Source organism: Myxocyprinus asiaticus, chromosome 42, assembly GCF_019703515.2.
Source record: "Myxocyprinus asiaticus isolate MX2 ecotype Aquarium Trade chromosome 42, UBuf_Myxa_2, whole genome shotgun sequence".
NCBI classification, from domain to species: Eukaryota; Metazoa; Chordata; class Actinopteri; order Cypriniformes; family Catostomidae; genus Myxocyprinus; species Myxocyprinus asiaticus.
Window position 1 is genome coordinate 10,787,501 of NC_059385.1, and position 23,003 is coordinate 10,810,503.

The 23,003-nt window shown below is 36.5% G+C and overlaps 1 protein-coding gene across 6 annotated transcripts in view; it reads right to left on the bottom strand.

Annotated features, from left to right (window-relative positions):
- Positions 1–23,003, bottom strand: part of LOC127432391 (relaxin receptor 2-like) — a 72,314-nt gene that overhangs the window by 15,569 nt on the left and 33,742 nt on the right. For 5 of the 6 annotated variants that reach the window (XM_051683414.1, XM_051683415.1, XM_051683413.1 and 2 more), the window contains 3 exons: positions 17,741–17,812; positions 16,065–16,136; positions 12,675–12,748 (listed from right to left, as the gene is read on the bottom strand). In XM_051683414.1, coding sequence (XP_051539374.1) covers positions 12,675–12,748; positions 16,065–16,136; positions 17,741–17,812 — 218 coding nt within the window. The remainder of the gene's footprint in view (positions 1–12,674; positions 12,749–16,064; positions 16,137–17,740; positions 17,813–23,003) is intronic. The other variant, XM_051683416.1, reaches the window with a different exon arrangement.

Below are 23,003 nucleotides of genomic sequence, written 5' to 3' on the forward strand. Positions count from 1 at the left end.
CATAAATGCAAGATTAATAAACTGCTTTTTATTCAGGGAGACACTTGCATAAGTAGGAGCAAAGCAATCATTTTAAAAGTGAGGGGAGAATTTTCAGTGCAAAATGAACATATAAAAGCACAGCAACACTTTACAATGAGGCTCCATTTGTTAACATTACTAAGTGCATTATTTATCATGACCTAACAATGAACAATACATTTTTACAGCATGTATTTATCTTAGTTAATGTTAGTTTATAAAAATATAATTGTTCAATGTTAGTTCATGTTAGTTCATAATGTATTGTCCTAATGTTAACATACACAACTTTTGATTTAAAAAATGCAGTAGTAGTATATGTTGAAATTAACATTAACCAAGATTAATTAATGCTGTCAAATTATTGTTAATTGTTAATAACTAACATAGTTAACTTATGTTAACAAAAGGAACCTTTCTGTAAAATGCTACTAAAAGAACCATAAAGTTTACATAAAGTATGTCAATCAATTACATTTTTGATCAAATTAATTATGCCGATTAAATAAATTAATCACAAATATAAATATATGCTGATAAAGCCCCTAAAACAATAAATAAATATATAATGATCAAATAATTATAAATAGTTAACTACAACATTTACAGCTGTAATAAAAATAAAGCGTAATAGATTCACTCTAAATTAAATATGAATCTGTACAAGTTACCAGTTAGTGCAGGATTTATTTATTTAATTATTTATTTATTTTTGTAAAAATTACCAAATACCAAAACATTTTAGAAAGTATGATGATGTGTATTTTAAAAACTGATCATGTGTATTATTTGTTTACTTTTTACCTCATCAGTGCTGTTTATAATGAAGGGGATGTCTAGCAGTTTGAGGGGTTTGATTTCCTCCATATACAGCTTTATACAAAAATGTTCTCTGCAGAATTCAATTGGATCACATAAGTTTTATGGTCTCCACTGGCTGCCCTGATATTGAGTAAAGCCTGACTGAATCATGCAAGTTTCATGCTGTAGGATGTCCACTGACTTTTTTGGCATGTATACATATACTTAAGGACTTAAAGATTAATACCTGTAAAATGTGTCTATTTAACCCTATCCGCAAAAAACAAAACAAAAAAAACATACATTTTTAATGTGTACATATTTAAACAATTAAAATAAATGATGACTAACCAATTTCTTGCAAGTTCTTTAAGACAAAGTATAAAATAAAATATTTCTACTGATTTTTTAAATGCTTGTTTTAAATGCTATTGTATCATCACAGAAAAATGTGCGATTAATTAGTAAAAAAAATTAATTGAATCACAGCCCATCTATACTATACTGTGTACAGGGTTGGGGAGTAATGGAATACATGTAATGGGATTAAGTATTTAAAATACTAAATATAAGAAACTGTATTCCACGACAGTTTCAATTTAAATCATTGGTAATTAGAATACAGTTACATTCAAAAAGTATTTTGATTACTGAAGAGATTACTTTGCATTTTATTGTCATTTGTTTCATTTAATATTTAGTTCTTTCAGATGAAAAACATTTATACATATAAATGATGCGATCCAAAGTGCATTTGAACAGCGGTGAAACACTTTCTTATGATGTGTTACATTCATACGAAGCAGACAGAGAAGTAAGTTTGAAGTAAGTTTGGAGCACAAGAAATAAACCTAGTGCAAATTGTCAGCTTTACACTAAGCTAAAATGCTATTTTACATGCACGTTACCAGGCACGCTCATATTTTTTTATCAAGAAAATTCACGTTGGATCATAATTTCTTTTTTTCTAGTAAGACCTTTGATATTAGTGCAAAAATCGTATTCTTTTTTGTGATTAACATTTTTATTAATTTTCAAAAAAAAGAAAAACAAAACATATATACATGATTCAACATTAACTCCCACTACTTCCCCTCCCCAATCAAGAACCCCACCCGACCCCAAACGAACATCCTAGTGGTCTTACATAAGTACACACATATACAGAGAATAAAATAATAAATAAATAAATATATATGTACACACATACATATACACGCATATACATATATACACACCTATAATAAACATACAACTCTAAACTATACCTCTCTCTCCACAGACCCATTGCGAGAGCCCCCCAAAAATGTCAAATATCTACCTCATTTCCCAATAAAAGAATCTCATATCCCCATCCTTCTACATGTTACCTCTTCGAAGGCTGCCACCCTTCCCATCTCCTCGCACCACTCCCGAATTGAGGGTGCACCCCACCGACTTCCAACCACTTAAAACAATCTGCCTGCCTATCGTCGCACTGATGAGGACCCAATTGTTTATGTATTTGTCACCTACGTCGATGACCGCCCCATCACCCAAAACACAGAGTCTGGGGCAAAACGAAATCCGAATGCCCAACACGTCACACAAAACACACTGTACCTTCAACCAAAATTCCTGAATCTCAGTGCACCACCAAAAAACATGGGCCATGTCTCCTTCCTCCGACTGGCATCGCCAGCAGGTGGGTGTGTCTTTAAGACCAAGCCTATACAATTTAGAGGGGGTCCAATAGAACCGATGTAAAATCTTGAATTGTATAAGGCACACCCTTGCATCTCTCGATGCAGTTTTTATGATTTTAAAAATCCTAGCCCATTCTCTCTCCTCCAATTCCAGGTTTAAATCTTTCTCCCATAATCTCTTGGAGTGGTTGAGACTCTGTCCCCCAGACTCTGAATTAATAAGGAGTAATACACTGATGCCTCATGGCCCTTTCCAAAAGCAGAAATCACCTCTCCTAGAGTATCTGCTGCTTTAGGGGGGTGTATGCTATTCCCAAAAATAGTACAGAGCAAATGGCGTGACTGAAGATACCTAAAAAAACTGAGATCTGGGGATCCCAAAATATTGAACCAGATTTTCAAAGGATCTCATCACACCGCTCTCGTAAAGATCACAGAGTGAATTAACCCCCCTCGCAATCCACTCTGACCAACAAAAAGGGGACTTATTAATGCATAGTTTGGGGTTTAGCCATAGGCTCGAGGCAACATTTAGATAAATATCTGAATTAAGCACTCTGGACACTTTTGTCCATACTGAGTGTAAATGTGAAATAATAGGGTGTGATTTAACTTCTCTATTTAGTTTGATGGAAAGGCTTTGCAATGGCAAAATAGGGGCAAGAAGTTCTCGTTCAATGCAGAACCAGGGAGGGGCTCTTTCAGGTGGAAGCGACCAATGAGCCAAATGTCTGAGACCGAATGCATAATAATAAAACAAAATCTTGGGTAGGCCTAGCCCACCTTTGTCAATCGGCCTATGTAATTTATTGAAATGTAGTCTGGGGCGCTTACCACTCCAAATGAAAGACTTCGCTATGCTATCAAATTGCTTGAAATAAGAGAGGGGGACATCTACCGGGAGAGACTGTAGCAAGTTGTTAAATTTTGGAATACAGTTCATTTTAACAACATTAACCTTCCCAATCATCGATAAATGTAATGAAGCCCACCTGTCTACATCGCTCGAAAACCGTTTTATTAAAGGGTCAAAATTAACTCTGGCTAAATCAGACAAATTTGTTGGGAATAAAATGCCCAAATACTTAATGCCTTGTTTGGGACACTGGAAGGTGCCTGGCTGGAAGGCCGTTACTGGACAGTATGCTGTCAAAGCCAAAGCTTCGGATTTAGACCAGTTGACCTTGTATCCTGAGAACTTGGAAAAGGAATTAATAATTCTGTGGAGGCAAGGCATAGATCTAGTGGGGTCAGAGACAAATAATAAAATATCATCTGCATAAAGCAGAAGCTTATGCGCCACACCTCCTGCAATCACCCCTGGAAAATCATCCTCCTTTCTTATCACAGCTGCTAATGGTTCCAGGGCAAGATAGAACAATAATGGGGAAAGAGGGCAACCCTGCCGAGTGCCCCTATCCAGAGTAAAATAATCTAAAATTAATCCATTTGTTTGTACCGCTGCTACAGGGTGTCTATAAAGTAATTTGATCCAACCAATAAACGTACTCCCGAACCCATACATTTCCAAAATCTTAAAAAGATAATCCCATTCTACCATATCAAACGCCTTTTCAGCGTCAAGTGAGATGGCAGCGACCGGAGCCTGATCATTTGCCACTGACCACATGATATTGATGAAACGCCTAATATTATCAGAAGAGATACGGCCCCGAATAAACCCCACCTGATCTATATGTATAAGAGATGTCATAACTTTACTTAATTGGTTAGCCAAAATTTTAGCCAAAAGTTTTACATCTAGCTGGATCAGGGAAATTGGATGGTAACTTTTACACTCACTTGGATCTTTGTCCTTTTTAAGAATCAGACTGATTCTTTAATGATTCAGTATAAACTTCTAACAAAAGTGGAGCCAGTTCTGTAGCATAAGATCTAAAAAATTCAGCAGCAAAACCATCTGGCCCCGGAGCTTTGCCTGTAGGTAAGGACTTAATTACCTTGTTAAGTTCCTCCAAGGTTATCAGAATCAAGAGAGTTTTTTTGCTCATTCGTCAGTTTAGGGAGTTCTAATGGTTCCACAAATTTTCTAATATCCTCATCAGTAGACGAAGACGTGGAAATATAAAGATCAATATAGAACTCTTTAAAGGCATTATTAATATCAATAGCTGAGGTAAAATTTCACCACCAGCAGATTTCACTGAGGGAATGGTAGAAAAAGACTCTCTGCTTTATATATCTAGCCAAAAGCTTCCCTGCTTTGTCCCCTGACTCAAAGTATGACTGTCTTGCCCTGAATAACCAAAACTCCATAACTAGTATTATATCTATATTTCAATCGGGTCAATTCTCTAAGACCATCAGACGACATTCGGCGCTTCAGCTCTGCCTCGGCACTTTTAATATTTCCTTCCAACTCCACGAGTTCTCGTGCTTTGGATTTTTTGATAAATGAGGCATACTGTATGACCCGACCCCTAAGAACAGCCTTAAGTGCCTCCCAAGCCATGCCCACAGAGGAAACTGAGGACCAGTTGGTCTCCACATAAACACTGATTTCAGTCTTTAACATTTGTTGGAAATCAGAATTTTGCAAAAGGGATACATTAAAGCGCCAACTATATGATTTATTTTTCTCTGTATGTGGCAACATCTCTAAGTTCACCAGGGCATGATCTGAGACTAAGATGTTTCCAATTGAGCAATCAACATCAAATGAAATGAGGGACTTAGATATAAAAAATAAAATAAAAAACCTATTCTGGAGTAAATCTTATGAACTGATGAAAAAAATGTATAATCCCTACCAGATGGGTTCAAAAGTCACCAGATATCTACAAGACCAAGATTTTTACAGATCTTGTGAAGCGTCAATGTTGTTCTAGGGGGTTTACACACTTTTGCTTCACTATGATCAAGGACTGAGTCCATCAAAAGATTAAAGTCTCCTCCCAATATTATGTCATGAGAGATGCCAGCAGCTTGCAACATCCCTTCAAGATCTATAAAAAAGCCCTGATCTTCAGTGTTAGGTGCGTAAATATGAGCCAAAATCAACCTTTGCCCCTGAATTTCTCCTGAAACAACAATGACTCTTCCTAATTTATCTTTAGTCTGTTTGAGACATTTGCATTGTAGATGTTTATTTATCAATATAATAACTCCCCTGCTCTTACTTGAGCCAGCACTAAAGAAAACATTTCCACCCCATATCTTCCCAAATTTTTTAGCTTCCTGCGGGGAAAGATGCGTTTCTTGAAGAAACACTATATCATATTTCTTATGCTTAAGAACAGAAATAACGTTCCTTCTTTTTATGGGGTGCCCCAACCCATTCACATTCCATGTGGAGAGAGATAACCTACTCATATTAACATTTTACGTATTGATATAATAAAAAAATTTAAAAAATGAGTGTGTCAAAAACAAGATTACACAGACCACATTCCCCATTAGTGAAACAATCAAACCAGACAATCAAACTTCCCCCCGAACAAAACAAACAGAAAAAAGAAAAACGTGCGCATTAACCCCTCGCATAAAAGCGCCATCCAGCGATAATCCCTTAAAACTCAAAGAGTCCATGTACGCCTACGAGAACCCCTGCGACAACTCTGCCATTGGATTATTCAAGTCCGGTACTTCTGCACAAATTTTGTGAGGCACAATTACATAACAGAAAATACTTTGTAAAACTGACCCCAGCCAACAGGCAGAATAACAGAAAAAACATGTAGATTCATTCACAGAACTGTCTTGAAGGTGTGTTCCTCCACAAAATAAACTCCAGCTGATATAAAACCGTTCAGTTTCCTCGGACAGACAAACAATTGTTCAGTGAGCTGGCTGTTATGAGTGCAGCAGATGAGGTAATCATTCTACTAGGAGGCATAAGCACAAAGAACAAACATATTTAACCACAACTGTCCCGAAGTAGTGTAATTCCACAAAACAAGCTCCAGCCGCTAGGCAGAGCCAGCATGAAAAACAAAACCAGCAACCCGGTTCCTCGGATGATCAAGAGCCAAACTAACTCGGAGGCTGCGCAAAAAAACAAAAAAAAAACAAAACAAAAAACCACGATAACTTACTCAGCCCGTCAACTTTATAAAAGACGTCCTTTATGTGAGCATGTAGATATGTTATGGTCATCCAAAGTGTCCATTCTCAATCTGGCTGGGAACTTCAGTGTAAAAAAAATCTTCAGTTAATACAAAAGTTTCTTGGAGTCATGCCATAAAACAAACTCCAGCCGCTAGGCAGAGTCAGTGCAAAAAGAAAATAAATGGCACCCAGCTTCCTCAGATAATAGAGTCCCTGAACCATGAGTCAGTCCACTAATATAAGAAACATCAAACGGCTTACTCCAGTGTCTTTATAAAGGAGAGTGCCTGTTTTGTACAAGTAAATACTTTGCGACCATTCTTCGTTTCTATTCTCAGTTTGGCCGGGAACATCATTGCAAAGGCGATCTTCTGTTGGTGTAAGAGTTTCTTACATTCCTTGAACCGATTGCGTTTCTCTCTTGTTGAATTCGCAAAGTCAGGGAATAAGAAAATATTATGGTTCTTCCAAGAAAGCTTCCCTTTACTCCTCGCCTGGCGCAACATGAGATCTTTATCGGATGATTTCAGAAATCTGGCCAGAATCGATCGGGGCCTGTCTCCCTCAGCAGATCTGCGAGCCGGGACTCTGTGAGCTCGCTCAATTTCCAGCTTGTGGCCTGTTATGTCGAGCAGACTCGGGAAGAGCTCGTCCAGGAGTTTCACCATATCTCTGCCCTCTTCATGCTCAGGAATTCCAACAATTCGTATGTTATTCCTTCGGCTCATATTTTCGAAATATTCCAGTTTTTCCGAAATTAATTCCAAATCTGTTTTGGACACGGGCGGATTAGTGGATAATTCCCTTTCTGATGACTCAAGATAATCGATTCGTTTTTCAACTTCTGTCACTCTTGTAAACAACTCAAGAGAATTTTGTTTCCATTGCCGTAATCGATCGACGTATTACAGCGAGATCCTCCAAGTCAGCAAGAGCCTTCGTCAGCATCACCGACATGTTGGACAGTTGACGCTGAATATATTCTCCAGACGCGCCATACAAATCGGGTCCCCGGCTCGCAATCCCATCAGAGGCCTCAGCTTGAACATGTAAGTGTCTTTTAATGTCTCCAGAGTCTGAGGATTTTGACTTCTTTGCCATGTTTACCTCAAAGAGCAAGTACGTAACTGGGTGTATCGAATCTCACAGGATAACAACATGAAAATAATTAAAAAACTATCAAAGTTCACAGAGCTCGTGTCTCACACGTCTGTCTCTCGCATGGCGTCACGTGAACCACCAAAAATCTTATTCTTGATAATCATTTTTTTTTATTGTTTTCCTGTAAAAATATCTAAAAATCCTTAAAACAAGATCAATTTGATTTATCTTGTTTTAGAAACAACACTGCATAAGATATTTAGGTTTTTCAGATAATGTATTTTTAACATGTGTATTTTGTCTCACTGTACTGGCAGTGTTTTATAGTCAAAACAAGTAAAAAAATCTACCAGTGCTAAAGAAGTAATCCAAAGTATTTAGAATACGTTATACGTTACAAATTACATTTTACAACATGTATTCTGTAATCTGTAGTGGAATCTGTTTCAAAAGTAACCCTCCCAACCCTGTTAGTAACTTTTACTCTTAATAAATCCAGCCACTTTCTCTCTTTGTTAAACGAGATTACCGAACTAAATGAGCAACATGCCTCCTGTTCCTCAATCGGTCAAAAGACTTTTGATGAGTAACTGGTTCGTATTCGTTCAGTGGGTTAAACCAATGGCATGCTCTTTCACAGCCCACACTCCAATGCTATTGGCTTGCACTTTAGTCAGTCTCACAGGCAAGAAAATCCAACAAAGAGCTTTGTGCTTCAAACAAGTGCAGCATTGCAGCTGCAGATGTTTAAAACAATTATGTGCTGATTGCAAAGTCACAGATTTTTAGGGGGGCTGAGATTAATTTTAAGGGGGCTGAAGCCCTCCTAAAAAGGGTCTAGTATTTCCGATGGTGAGCCGATTGGCTAACATATTACATTTTCAAAGGACCTATCAATTTGCACTATGTAAATTTCATGACTGAACTAAGAAACATGTTACCACATGAAGCACATTTTTACCTAACACAAGTTACCTATCAAAAACCCTTTTTACATATGCATTATAACCTACACGAACTTGGTAACTGAAAATATATAAAAGAATACTGCCCTTTAATGTACCATTTGGTACATTTATCAGAGTCCCCAGGGTCACTGTTAGGGCGGTGCAACCGCACACGATCCCATCCCTTAATTCCCATTCACACCACCGGAGATGGAGAAGATGGAGAAGTTAAACATTTCTGTGAGCAATTTCACAGTTCTACCATTTGTCTGAAACCACATACATGGATATAGCCTAATAAAAATGATGCATGGAAAACCGGATCGGCATTCAGAGTGAGTTTGATTCATACATTGATAGATCGTTCATCTTGTCCATGATATGATGCCTTGAGCAATGCTGCAGGTCATATAAAGACACTCTCTCCAGCAAAATGTTCATTTTTAGAAGCAATAGAACTGATTCCTTGTCAAATCAGAATATCTCAGTTTTACCGGTGTCATGATAAATTGAGTCTATCCGGTAAATCGAGTCCCCATGAGGGTAACCGAATGTAATGCCTGAGCAAAAACCTATCATGCTATCGTGATAGCATGTCATTGAAGTCTAGGATAACTGAAAAACACAAACAATGACATATCTTTAATTTCACAATCTATAACTTCAGTTATATATTATTATGTGTAACATATGTGTCATGTGTATTTTGTTGATTCTTGTATTTCATGTCTTTTATTTTGAAAATTCTAGTTCTTGTTTCATGTCATGTGGTTCCCTTGTCATGTGATTTCATGTTTTCCCTCCATGTTCATGTGTCTTGTTTTCATTGGTTGATTGTCTTGTTTTCTTGTTTAGAGTTCTGTTTGTTCATTGGTTTGTTCTCCCATGTCCATGTATTTATACCCTCATGTTTTCCATTGTCCTTTGTCAAGTATTGTAGATGTGTTGTGTAACATCGTGTTATTGTCCAAGCCAAGCCAAGCCAAGCCGCCAAGCCAAGCCAAGCCAAGTTCATGTTTTGTTTTATAGTCAAGTTGTTTATGTTGGTTTTGTTTTGTACTCACGTTTGGATAACTGAACTTTGTAAAATAACTGCACCTGGGTTCTCTTTACTTCATCGTCATTGCCAGCGCAACATTATAATATGATTTAAAAGACATTAAATGTCGTATTTACATAGTTAAAACTGCATATACCATAAAATGAATTTGTAAGATTTTTAATCAGGCACTGTATAGAGTACACATTACTAGCTCTTTGAGCCAATGGAATCACTGTGATGTCACATGGGGACTCGATTTACCAGGCAGACTCAATTTATCATGACACCGGCAGTATAATCTGTATTCCCCATGGCTTATTCCTTCCTTGGGACGGCCCTGTGATTCCCATTAGCATTTTAAAGAATAAGAGGCACAAATGCAAATTCACAAATATTGTTTTTGCTTTGTGAGCAATTTGATAGTTTAGATAAACTATTATCTAACATAAAGTTATCCTAGAATAAAGAGTAGCTAGTTTTTAAATAACACAGAATGTCTGAATCTATTCCATAAAATTGGGTTGTGTTCAACAATTAAAGCAGTAACAATACAGTATGTACAGTGTTATACAATACTGTATGTCTAAAGCGCTACACAAATAAAAACCGACTTGCCTTCTCTTATTTTATGATGCTTCCTATTTAGCAGACCAGTACAGTACTAAAGACAGTATGCTACACTGATATGGACACATTTTTGGACACAAAGAAATAGATTCCTGCAAGCTAAACGTTTGCATGCAATGGCTAAATTCCAAACAGAGACGAGGGCAGTGAACTGGAGAAAACATTCTAGCCAAGTGTATAGTCTCGTGTTCTAGGATGACTTCAGATACATATCTTCATTAATGAAAAGTAATCCCAGGAACTGTTCTTTGCACTGGTTCCTAATATCTTTTAGGGTTTATCTGTTATTAGTTTGGAGTCCTTTAAAGCACTCTGGTTTTCACTGAGGTAGAGGACAATAAATGCCTTTTTCACTTTAAAATATCTAGAATAATTTTTTTTTTAAATAGTTCGGTCTTGGAAAAGCAGTTATTCAATGATTCAGTTGCAGTAAATAAATACAATGTGAAATCTTTCCATAATTTAATCAGCTGCACTGGACAATAATTAGAAAAAAAATCACCATTTACTTTCATTGAAAGGAAAAATAATGCAATGAAAGTGAATGGTGACTTAGGCTAACATTCTGCAACATCTTTTGTGTTTCATCGAAAGTCTTCCATGTAACAAGTTTGAGATAACATGACGGTGAGCAACTAATGACAGAATGTATATTTTTGGGTGAACTATCCCTTTAAGTAAAACACATGAAAGCTCACTGGAAGCCAGCACAGACAATGTGTCATTTAAGTCAAAGTAGGACACATTAAGGGGGAAGCATTAGACAGAGAATATGAATACTATGAAGATATCAAGAGGACGATAATAAAATATAAATGAAAAAAAACAAAATTAGAGGAGAAGGAAAAAAATTATCAAAACGTGCATGGGAATGAGTTCCTCCGCAGTTATCACAAAGTGGGCCGTGGAACTAAGAGCTAGAGGTCATTTCCAGGGATATTAAAGACATTCTGATTAGGAGCTATGGTAATGATATTCTTACTAACTATACAAAAGTGCCGCACAATGTCCAACAGGCAGCACGCTTGTTGAAGTCAAAACCAGTGGTTCTCAAATTGTGGGGCATATTCTAAGTGTGGGGTGGGGCAGGAATGGACTGGCCATTGGGAGCACCGGGACTTTTCCCAGAGGTCCGGTCGAGCAGTGGGCTGATGCAATTAAATGGCAACTGTTCTTTCCCATCCGTGCAACTACAAAATTGCTCTATACTCATTTATTAAGTGCTGCCATTTGTCACTGTGCATGGGAAACACCAAATACTCCAACAGTGTGATGAAGTGTGAAACCCGTTTAAAGTGCCCAGTGCATTCGCTGGCCACAGCATGACAGCAGATCTGGACTGGTCCTAACGATTTTGCTCTGCTTTCGTGCAGCGCAGTCCAGTGGTAAACACAGCGTGAGATATGGAAACCTTAAATGCTCAGCGCAAAGCTCATTGAAACCAGATTAAACAGCCCCAACATTCTAAACAGCAGAGACCAGGTAAAAAAGAAAACATTGCGTCAATCACACCGGTAATTACAGGCTTTTCAATCCAAACATCACCATTCTTAAGACATTGCAGTTAGTATAGAAACTATGGGGTTTTGGTAAAAATTTTGTATATACTTGCAATAAATGTAACTGTTATTATAATTATATATTTGGGGAACATAAGTGACTTTTATGGAGGTTGTCTTTTTGTTTTTTTTCTACATGTGTTAAGGATACTGTTTTTAGTTGGTTCGTTGTTTTTTTTTCTTCTCGATACTCATTTGAAAAGTAATATGAAGCTGAAATAATTATAAAAAGTAATTGTTTTTAAAGCAGTTTTTTCAATAACAAATTATCATATTATGTGATTGATCATCAAATGTTTAAAAGTGTTTTAAAGGGGCGTAACCCAAAAATCAAGAAACACAAGTCTAAAGTGTAAAATGTCTGTTTGCTTTGTTGTGGGTACAGACTGTTCTGTTGTGTTACGGTATGACTACACTCTTGTTTTGAATGACCTAGTTAGGTCTTATTGCATTTCCAAGATCTTAATCTCACATCTAGTGTACAGAACCAAAATTGGCAATGTTTCTGGTTAAGTGGGCCAGTAACTAAGGCAGTTGTGTACAGTAACTGCAAATTGTACACAAAAAGTGGTGAAAAAAAACCAGGAAACATTTAATATATAGTAAGTCCTGAAATTCACATTTTCCTGACTGGGTATTGCAGTTTCATATTACGCAGACTTCATTAGCAACAGGGCTTTGGGCAACAGGCAAACAAGCTTTGTTAAATTTATAAAGCTTGATATTTCTGCCAAACAGATGACTGTAAAAACAATCTGATTACTTTAAATAGAATGCCAAAATTCAGTAAAACCATAAATTATTTTAAAACAGCAAGATACTTATAGAAATGTCATTGATTTCAGACCGATGAAGGTATTTCGAGAGATGTTTTTAAGTGGATTGTGGTCTATGACCCTGAGGACGAGAATAAACAAAGATCTCAAACGTCTTCTAATATATAAATGCAAAGCAGAGAAATACAATGGTTGGCAGTGCTGGTACTGACCAAGAACTGATTACTGTACAGTATGGACCAGGTAAATTGTAAAAGGAATGTTCCAGGTATAATACAGGTTGAGCTTAATCAAAAGCATTTGTGGCATAATGCTGATTATCACAAAAAATAATTTAGACTCCTCCCTCTTTTATTTAAAATAAAAAAAAAAGGAAAGGAAAACTTGTGATTACAGTAAGGCACTTTATATGGATGTGAATGGGGCAAGTCCATAAACATTTAACAGTACACACTGTTTTGCTAGTACAGTCACAAGAAGAAAACATTATACCATACGAGTTATCAATATTTCAGTGTGTGGCAGCGGGGGCGTGGTCGAGCGTCCGTCCGGAGAGAGAGAAAGCGGTAAGGGCGCTGACACCTGAGCTAAATTATGTCTAACACATGTCTCTAATTCCAGTGAGCATGGGGAGAGCGGCATATAAGTGGCCACGCTACCAGCAGACAGGGAGAGAGAGTCTGGCACAAGAAAGCCCACGGTGCTCGAGAAGCTGTTGTGTTTAACCTATTGTGTTTGTGAAGCTAATGTGTTTAAGTGACTACGTGCCTGTGAAGCTGATAAGTTTGTGAAGTTGTAAAGTATTGAAGTGGCCGATTAAAAAGTCTTACCTGAGCCTGGAACCCACTTCCCTGTGTCCTCCTTCCCTTCTGCTGTGAAGTCGTGTTACATGGTGTAATCAGGGTATTTACCAGATTGCAGGGTTTACTGGTGTTGTAATATTGGTTATAACTTCACAAAGATAAGGTTGGTATGGTAAGAGATTTTATCACACTAAATCATGCCAACCTGTATAATATTTACAGTTTGTTCCTACATTTTTGAAACAGTGTGTATTTTAACATTGATGACCAGGCCCCATTCACTTCCATTGTAAGTGGCTTTCTGTCAACACAATTGTTTACAAAAAAAATAAAATGAGGGACGAGTTGAAATTACTTTTAGTGGTAATCATCATTACGTTACACACGCTGCTGACTGAGCATTTTTGGGCTGCCGCCTGCAATATTTCACACTGAAATTTAAAGTCATTAGAAAGCCGAGATCCTCCCCTTTATGATGATATATTTTTATCATCAACATTTTATGATCAATAGTCGATAACATATTTCTGATGCTTTTCCTGCTGGACCGCATATTTACAGCTCTCAGACAAGTACAAAATGGCTCATTGTGTAGAAAACTGCCTAAGGTAAGAGCAGATATAAAGTTTTTAGCTATTTGTGGCTTACAGCAGCAGTGATCGGAGCATAAAAGAGACGTTTGCATTTGATGTCTTACAGAAATCATATTTCACTTTGTGATTGTTTTGAACATCTTTTGAACTGTGGTATTAGGGCAACAAAATTTCTGAGAATGAGAGCTTTCATTTGATATATGATTTGTCTATTTAAGTGCTATTTGAAAGACTTTTATTTTCATAATAATATTTCTACCATATTACCACTAGGTGGCGCTTATTTGTGACGCATATGTTTTCAGGCCTTATTTTGTTATTTTATGTAACATAAATGCAGAAGTGATGGCTATCTATGAAGTTCAGATTCTAAGCTTTCAAACGATATCTCATATGCCTGACTTATGTTTACGGGGACTTGAACATTTTAAGCGTAAACTTTTTTGCAATATAGCGCCCCCTTTTGAGTTGAACCCGGAACATTCATTTAATGTCTGAAAAATGATGGGGCAGGGAGCCCCCGGGAACTCTGACACAATTTGAACACTGGTGGTTGGAATGTCAGATATCAGCTTGACTGGTTCCTTTTACAAGATACATTCATTGATAGAGTATAAAGGAAAAAAATCCCTTGAATCAAATATCTTGGCATATCTTGTGACGGTGCTTGTTCTTGGTACTGCCTGGAGCTGCCCAATTTGCATGTGTGCTGGCAGAGAAAATCCCCCCCAAGTAATTCACAGCTTCTTTTTACAAAACCATGTCTTCTCTAATACATATTTCAGCACTTTTCAGAGCCAAATTTGATTAAATGAGAGCTATCCACAGACCACATCTTTCAGGATGATTATGCCGATTTCAGTTGAGCATCAGAGCATTTTCTTCTTTGAATAGAAGCTTCTTTGAAGTCCTGAACACAGATGGCAGATCAAAGATAATTTCTAATTTGATCTTTAAAAGTAAGATTTCACCAAAAAATTGACAATTCTGTCATCATTCTCACCCTCATCTAATTCCAAACCCATATGACGTTCTTCTGTGGAACATAAAAGGAGATTTATGTGCTGCTCCTTTCCACACAATTAAAGGGTAACACTTTACAATAAGGTCCGATTTGTTAATATTAGCTAACAAAATTAGTTAACATGAATTTACAATGATCAATACATTTAAAGCATTTATTAATCTTGGTTAATGTTGATGTTAATTTCAACAATCAAAAGTCTTTGTTTACATTAGTTAATGCACTATGAACTTTGCAACATGAATTAACAAAGAACAATTTATTTTTTATTAATTAACATGAACAAACATTAATAAATGCTGTAAAAAACATATTATTAATTATTTGTCTCTGAAACCTAATGCATTAACTAATGTTAACAAATGGAACCTTATTGTAAAGTGTTAACAATTAAGGTAAATGTGGACTGATGTGTCAAGCTCCAAAAATGACAAAGAAACAACATAAAAGCCCTCTAATATGCCTCATATTCCAGGTCTTTTGAAGCTACATAGTTTGGTTTGAGGAACACTGAAATTTAAGTCATTGTTCACTGAAAATGTTACCTTCTGTTGTCGCACAAAAATGTCAATTGTTCTTGCATTCAAATCAAAATATTTTAATTTGTCGCATCACATTCAATGATGAAACATGTAACATCAAACAGAATGATGTGTCTTGTGGCACGTGCACGGATAAATTTGAGAGCCATGACAGAATATAACATTTTATCAGCAAATAATGACTATATAATTATAAAAATAATCAGTGGATAATGCAATCCTATGGCTTCATATGTTTTGGACTTTTGACTACTTTTATGCGACTATTATGGTGCATTTATGTACTTTTTCCAGAACTTAAATCCTTTTGTGTTCCACAGAGGAAAGAAAGTTATAAGGGTCTGGAATGACATGAAGGTGAGTCAATTTTGACAGAATTTCTATTTTTTGGACAAACCTCTGGTCTGGTCTGCATCCAGTATATTACCTAATTTCCCCTATCTAATTCATTGAATGTGTTGTGCTGCATACTTACAGCCACTGTAATTCATGAAGATCTCTAAATACACCGGGTCCTAAATAGGTTATGTAGTTTTTGCTAAGAAACCTGCACAGAAAAAGACATTTAATTAGACTTGAAAATGTAAAACAGCTAAGTCTGCTGTCAAGGCTACGCATATAGTTGTCTAAAGGATCGATTTACAGACACAAAAATAATAGATTGAACGAATATGAGCACCGCTGAGCTCATTTCGGCAGAACTCATGTGGTTTCAGCTGAAATGCTTTTAAAATCAAATAAACATTGAGCGGTACAGAAATGAAAAGATGAAAGACTCTAATTCCATAGAAAGTGTAACAGAAAAATTTATAAAACTTCCATTCATCATCCAGCCCTACTAGACTGACTTCCTCTCATTTTGCTTGGATTACAGACTTGTCCTTCATCCTGCTGGTTTTGGGACAAAAGAGGTCTCAGAGTAAAGAAAGAAAAGAAAAAGAAAAAAGGCAGTAAAGAAAACAGCTTAAATCCCCCAAGATACTTTGCTGGTCTTAAGATATTCTAGCTGGTCTCCCGGCCAGGCCAAGCTGAAGCTCAGCTGATTTAACTGGTCAGCCAGCCTGACCTACTGACAAATGCCGAAAAACCTTCTAAAATCAGCAAACAAACCAGCCTGACCAGGTTGGGAGACAAGCTGGCAAGCAAACCATGTAAGGCTGTTTTTTCAGTAGTGAGTTCTTTCAAAATGGCTTAAAAAATAGCCTGCTCTTCAGCTTCATGTACCGAAAGATATTGCCCAAAGAAGGTGTACTCCACACCTAAATTACAGAAGAGTCATTAAACACACTGCAGACTCATGCATGGGTGCTGTTGCACGCCTCTGTGTTCAATATTCGATCTTACACTGTCCTCTCCCTTATGAAGACAGCTGGAGACATCTGATACATTGCTCATGACTACACCCTCTCTCACTGGCCTTTTATGTTGGAGCAGATGCTAATAAAAGTATGCAAATGGGGCCTGGGTAGCTCAGTGGTTCGCTAGTTCGAATCCCAGTGCGTGCTGAGTGACTCCAGCCAGGTCTCCTAAGCAACCAAATTGGCCCGGTTGCTAGGGAGGGTAGAGTCACATGGGGTAACCTCCGCATGATAAGATGCGTGGGTTGACGGTCTCAGACGCAGAGGCAGCTGGGATTCGTCCTGCACCACCCGGATTGAGGCGTATCTACGCGACCACAAGGACTTAAAAGCGCATTGGGAATTGGGAATTGGGCATTCCAAATTGGGTGAAAATAATAATAATAATAAAAATAAAATAAAAATATGCAATTAAAAATGCACTGACTGTCACATTAGGCTAATATACAATAATACCAAAATAGAATCACTATTTCTCTTTTATCAATTTAAAGGGATAGTTCACCTAAAAAAATAAAGAATAAAAAAAAATCTGTCGTCATTTACTCACCCCCATGTTGTTCAAACCCCATATGACTTTCTTTCTCCCGTGGAACACAAAAGTAGTTGTTAGGCAGAATGACAGCCTCAGCCTCCATTTACTTTCACAGAATGGAAAAAGAAAATGCAATGAAAATGAATGGTGACTAAGGCTAACATTCAGAATGATGATATAATTTTCATTTTGAGTGAACTATCCCTTTAAAACCATTGTTGATCTGAAGTAAAAAAGATGAGGAAAAAAGGGACTTACAGTCTTCCTAGTCTGAATAGTCCACTGAAGGCACGGGTTGAGACCGTCTGAATGGTATTGTTCTGAAGAAACCTATTTCAAAAGAAAGTATGAATGAATAAATGCACAGGTATCCTTCTTGGTCATTGCTAGGGGCAATATTTAAAAAAATTTTTTAAAGTCTTTTTGTCTGGAACTGCACAGGAGTTGCTAGTGGGAGATTTTGGGTAAATGCAGGTTAATTATTGTTTTGAATTTTTTATTTAATTTTTATTTAATTTTTAATTTACCCATAGTTAATACAATAACAGATATCATATATAATTTAAAAATGTTTAAGGTCTGTCTATTATCGCAATTTAATATTATTCGATATGTCAAAAATTACAATTAAAATTAAATTTTGGTCATTTATTTTATTTTATTTAGTTTTGAAGTCATGAAAATGTACAGCATTATAGATTAGTTCCAGTTTTATAAAATGATGCTAGTTTTCATTTTTGTTTCAGTTAATGAAACCATTTTCATTTAGTTTTCATTAAAGAAAGTAACACAGGGGAAAAGCCACACACACACACACACACACACACACCTCCCCTGAACATTTTAATGAATGCATATTTGGAGGGCAAATGTCTTCATGGTCATGTTCTCAAAAGATTCATTAGTAATACAAATGACTTGGTTTTTAGCAGTACAAACGTATTTTAATCTAAAAAGTTACTTCTTTAATTTTTTAAACAAGGCAGTTACTCAAGTGCATTTAGAAACATAGAGTCTAACAAAGCAAAAAAGCAAAAAAAGAAAATGTTTAAAAGAAAGCAAAATGTTTGTGTGACTATGTTAATATACTTCTTAAGATGTATACTACAGCTCCAGCATATATATATATATATATACACTACTGTTCAAAAGTTTGGGGTCACTTACCTGAAAAGTTTCTCATGATCTTAAAAATCTTTTGATCTTAAGGCGTATGCTTAAATGTTTGAAATTAGTTTTATAGACAAAAATATAATTGTGCCAACATATTAATATATTTAATTACAAAACTAAAATTTTATTTAAAAAAAAAAAAAAAAGTTTTGAAATGGATGACTTGGACCGAATAATTAAAGAAAGCAGCCACTAAGTGCCCAACATAGATGGGAACTCCTTCAATACTGTTTAAAAGCATCCCAGGGTGATACCTCAAGAAGTTGGTTGAGAAAATGCCAAGAGTACATTTCTGCAAAATCTAGCCAAAGGCTGACTACTTTGAAGATGCTAAAATATAACATAGTTTTGATTTATTTGGGATTTTCTTAGTCACAACATAATTCCCATAGTTCCATTTATGTTATTCCATAGTTTTGATGACTTTACTATTAATATAAAATAAATAATAAGGAATACGTAAGTGACCCTAAACTTTTGAACGGTAGTGAGAATTGGTAATATATGTACCATTTTTAAAGAAAACATGAGTGAGCAGTCAAAACACATTTCTTTTATTTCTTGTGGGATTCATATTCAACTGTACGTTATAACAGAATGGCACAATCATAAAACAAAACATGGCAACAAAGGAAAAAATGAAATGACCCCTGTTCAAAAGTCTGCATACCCTTAGTTCTTAATACTGTGTATTGCCCCCTTTAGCATCAATGACAATGTGCAGTCTTTTGTAATAGTTGTCTATGAGGCCCCAAATTCTTGCAGGTAGTATAGCTGCCCATTCGTCTTGGAAAAATGCCTCCAGGTCATGCAAAGTCTTTGGTCCTCTTGCATGAACCGCACGTTTGAGATCTCCCCATAGTGACTTGATGATATTAAGGTCAGGAGACTGTGATGGCCACTCCAGAACCTTCACCTTTTTCTGCTGTAACCACTGGAGGGTCAACTTGGCCTTGTGCTTAGGGTCATTGTCATGCTGGAAAGTCCAAGAGCGTCCCATGCGCAGCTTTCATGCAGAAGAATGCAAATTGTCTGCCAGTATTTTCTGATAACATGCTGCATTCATCTTGCCATCAATTTTCACAAGATTCCCCGTGCCTTTAGAGCATACACATACATAGTATAATTCTTTTATTATTTACACACCTCATGTCGTTCCAGACTTTCTTTATTTCAAGGAACACAAAAGGAGATGTTAGGTGGGATGTTAACCTCAGTCACTGTTCACTTTCTTTATATGGAAAAAAGATGCAATAAAAGTAAATAGTGACTGAGACATTCTGCCAAACACCTTCTTCTGTGTTCCACTGAAGAAAAAAAAGATTATACAGGTTTGGAAAAACATGAGGGTGAGTAAATGATGACAGAATTTAAATATTTGGCTGAAGTATACAATTAGCAGATATTCCTTTTATCAGGCTCTTAACTCCATGAATTCTTGATGGCATACAAGATCATAAAGCATTAGAAGAATAATGATATAATAATGTTATATAACCATGTGTGAAAGAAAGAAAGAAAGAAAGAAAGAAAGAAAGAAAGAAAGAAAAGAAAGAAAGAAAGAAGAAATGTTGACTTGTATCGTTTATCTTTTTACTAAATCAACTGGACAACATTGTGATAATCAAGGAGCAAAACCAGAAAAGCATGTGTCATGCCATAACCACCTGCATGTTATTTGTTAATGTAATTTGTTAATAAAGAATGGGATCTGGGTTGATTTAGGATCTCAAAAATTGTTATTGGGTGGGTGGAAATCTCCCAGAGGAGGACACCACTACAAGCCCTTGATGCTTTCAAAACCCAGAAATGCCCCTGACATGCTCCTGTTGTCTATTGTATATTAGCAGGATGTTTAGAAACATTAGTGATTTAAGAGCTGGACTATTGCCTGCGAGGTTGGAGGGTAGGCTACATTATGTCTGCCTGGGGGTTAAACATTTTATGGTTTCTGAGGATACAGTTCAGTTTTGTTGACCCCTTGAGTATCAACTGAAACAGAGGCCCAATTTCCACAAATGTCTGAGTCCAAGTGAAAGTCAATATTGACAGAAGTGTCAGCAAAATTTTGACTTCAAAATGCGAAACACTTCAAGTCTTTTTAGACAGGGCGAGGTCAGGTTAATTGGGCAATTTTTGGACAAATCACTCTAGAAACATGCTCAATTTCTGAAAGTGCTGTTTTTGTGTTATATCGAATGTCTTCTCTCGTTCACTTAAATAAAATAAAATAAAAAACTGTTATGCCCAATGATGGTGTATTTCTTTATCAGATGTCCCTCGCCTTGTTCAGAGAATAGGCCAGTAAAACTATACAGCAAAAGTATTCTTGTAAACAAAGGAACAAATGCTTGTTTAATTCATTTTTGCTGAATATGGCATTACAAGAATGTATTTGTGTAAAAAGAAATGTGTACTTGTGCATGCTTGAAATAGAGAGAGAGAGTTTGATTTTGAGTTAAAGTCTCCTAAATTAAAAATTCCTACACATTTAAGTGGGGCCTGGGTCGCTCAGCAAGTAAAGACACTGACTACCACACCTGGAGTCACAAGTTCGAATGACTCCAGTCAGGCTTCCCAAGCAACCAATTGGCCCGGTTGCTAGGGTGGGTAGAGTCACGTTGGGTTAACCTCCTCGTGGTCGCTATAATGTGTGGTTCTCACTCTCGGTGGGGTGCGTGGTGAGTTATGCGTGGATGCGCATCCACATGCGCTAGGTCTCCACAGTAACGCGCTCAAGCCACGTGATAAGATTTGCAGATTGATGGCCTCAGACGCGGAGGCAACTTAGATTCGTCCTCCGCCAACCAGATTGAGGCAAGTCACTATGCCACCACGAGGACTTAAAGCGCATTGGGAATTGGGCATGCCAAATTGGGGAGAAAAAAAATTCCTACATATTTTGAAACAAAAGAGTTTTAGAACTTAAAACTAAGCTGCAAAAACAGCTCATTCAGACAGCTTGTTTTGAACTTGTACAACTTCCTGACCTCAAACAGATGAACACATTAACAAATTTTGGCTCACATTTACATGTCAACGACACGTTCGCATTCAGCAATTTGGCCTGCTCAATAATATTATTTTTAAATATCAGAAGAAGAGGATATTATTATTATTCCAGTCTTTTCATTACTAACGATCAGAGGAGCCTTTTGAAGAATGAGTACCTGAAGTTTATTTTTAACAATTTCCTTGATCATTTTAATCTGACCTCAACAGTTTGTGTAACATGTTAACATTTACATTTATTAATTTAGCAGATGCTTTTATTCAAAGCAATTTACAAATGAGGAATGCTGATACAACACATTTTACTGTTGATTATTTTGTGAATCTGTCGGGATGAAATCCTGGATTTGCAAAGATATTCTCAAAGTATACAGTGGCAGTCCAAACTATATTGGACCTGACAGCAAACATTTAGCATTTAAACACCAAATTGCGGACCTCAGGGACATAAAATGATTTAAAAACAATTATGAAATGGTGCCTTTAAAGAACTTAATAGTATAAAAAAAAATTAAGGCCAACAGATGATGTGGCATTGAGTTCTTTTTGCTAGAGTCTTTGGAATACGCTGACACTGAATGAGAGAGATAATTGGACAATTCATTCAATTCCCACTGCTGCCAGAGTTTAACTCATACCAAAGAAATGTGTAGGATTAAGTTAAAACTTAATACAGCTCTGAGACAGCTCTAAATTTTGTATTGAAATTCTCATGACATCTGGAGGAATTTATTTCAAGCTATGCTACATTTGAATTTTGAGTATTATGATCTAACTGAAATATGGAGAAGACTGATAGCCCTGTACCCCATAGTGTGTTTTTGGGTCGGTATCACATAACATGTCCATGGATTTTTTATTTTATTTTTATCAATATCAAGATTTTAAGTTAAAATTTACATGAATGTATTAAGGAAATTGTGTATATTAAGTCCTGTACCACCATTTGTCTTAAAGGTATAATTCACCCAAAAATGAAAATTCTCTCATCATTTACTCACCCTCATGCCATCCCAGATGTGAATGACTTTCTTTCTTCTGCAGAACTCAAACAAAGATTTTTAGAAGAATATCTCATCTCTGTAGTACCATACAATGCAAGTGAATGGTGGCCAGAACTTTAAAGCTCCAAAAAGCACATACAGTAAAGGTAACAAAAATAATCTATTACCTCTCCAGTGGTTAAATCCATATCTTATGAACCACTATGAGAGGTGTGGGTGAGAAACAGATCAATATTAAGTCCTTTTTTTCCTATAAATTTCCACTTTCACATTTATCTTTTGTTTTTTTGATGATTCACATTTTTCATGCATATCGCCACCTACTGGGCAGG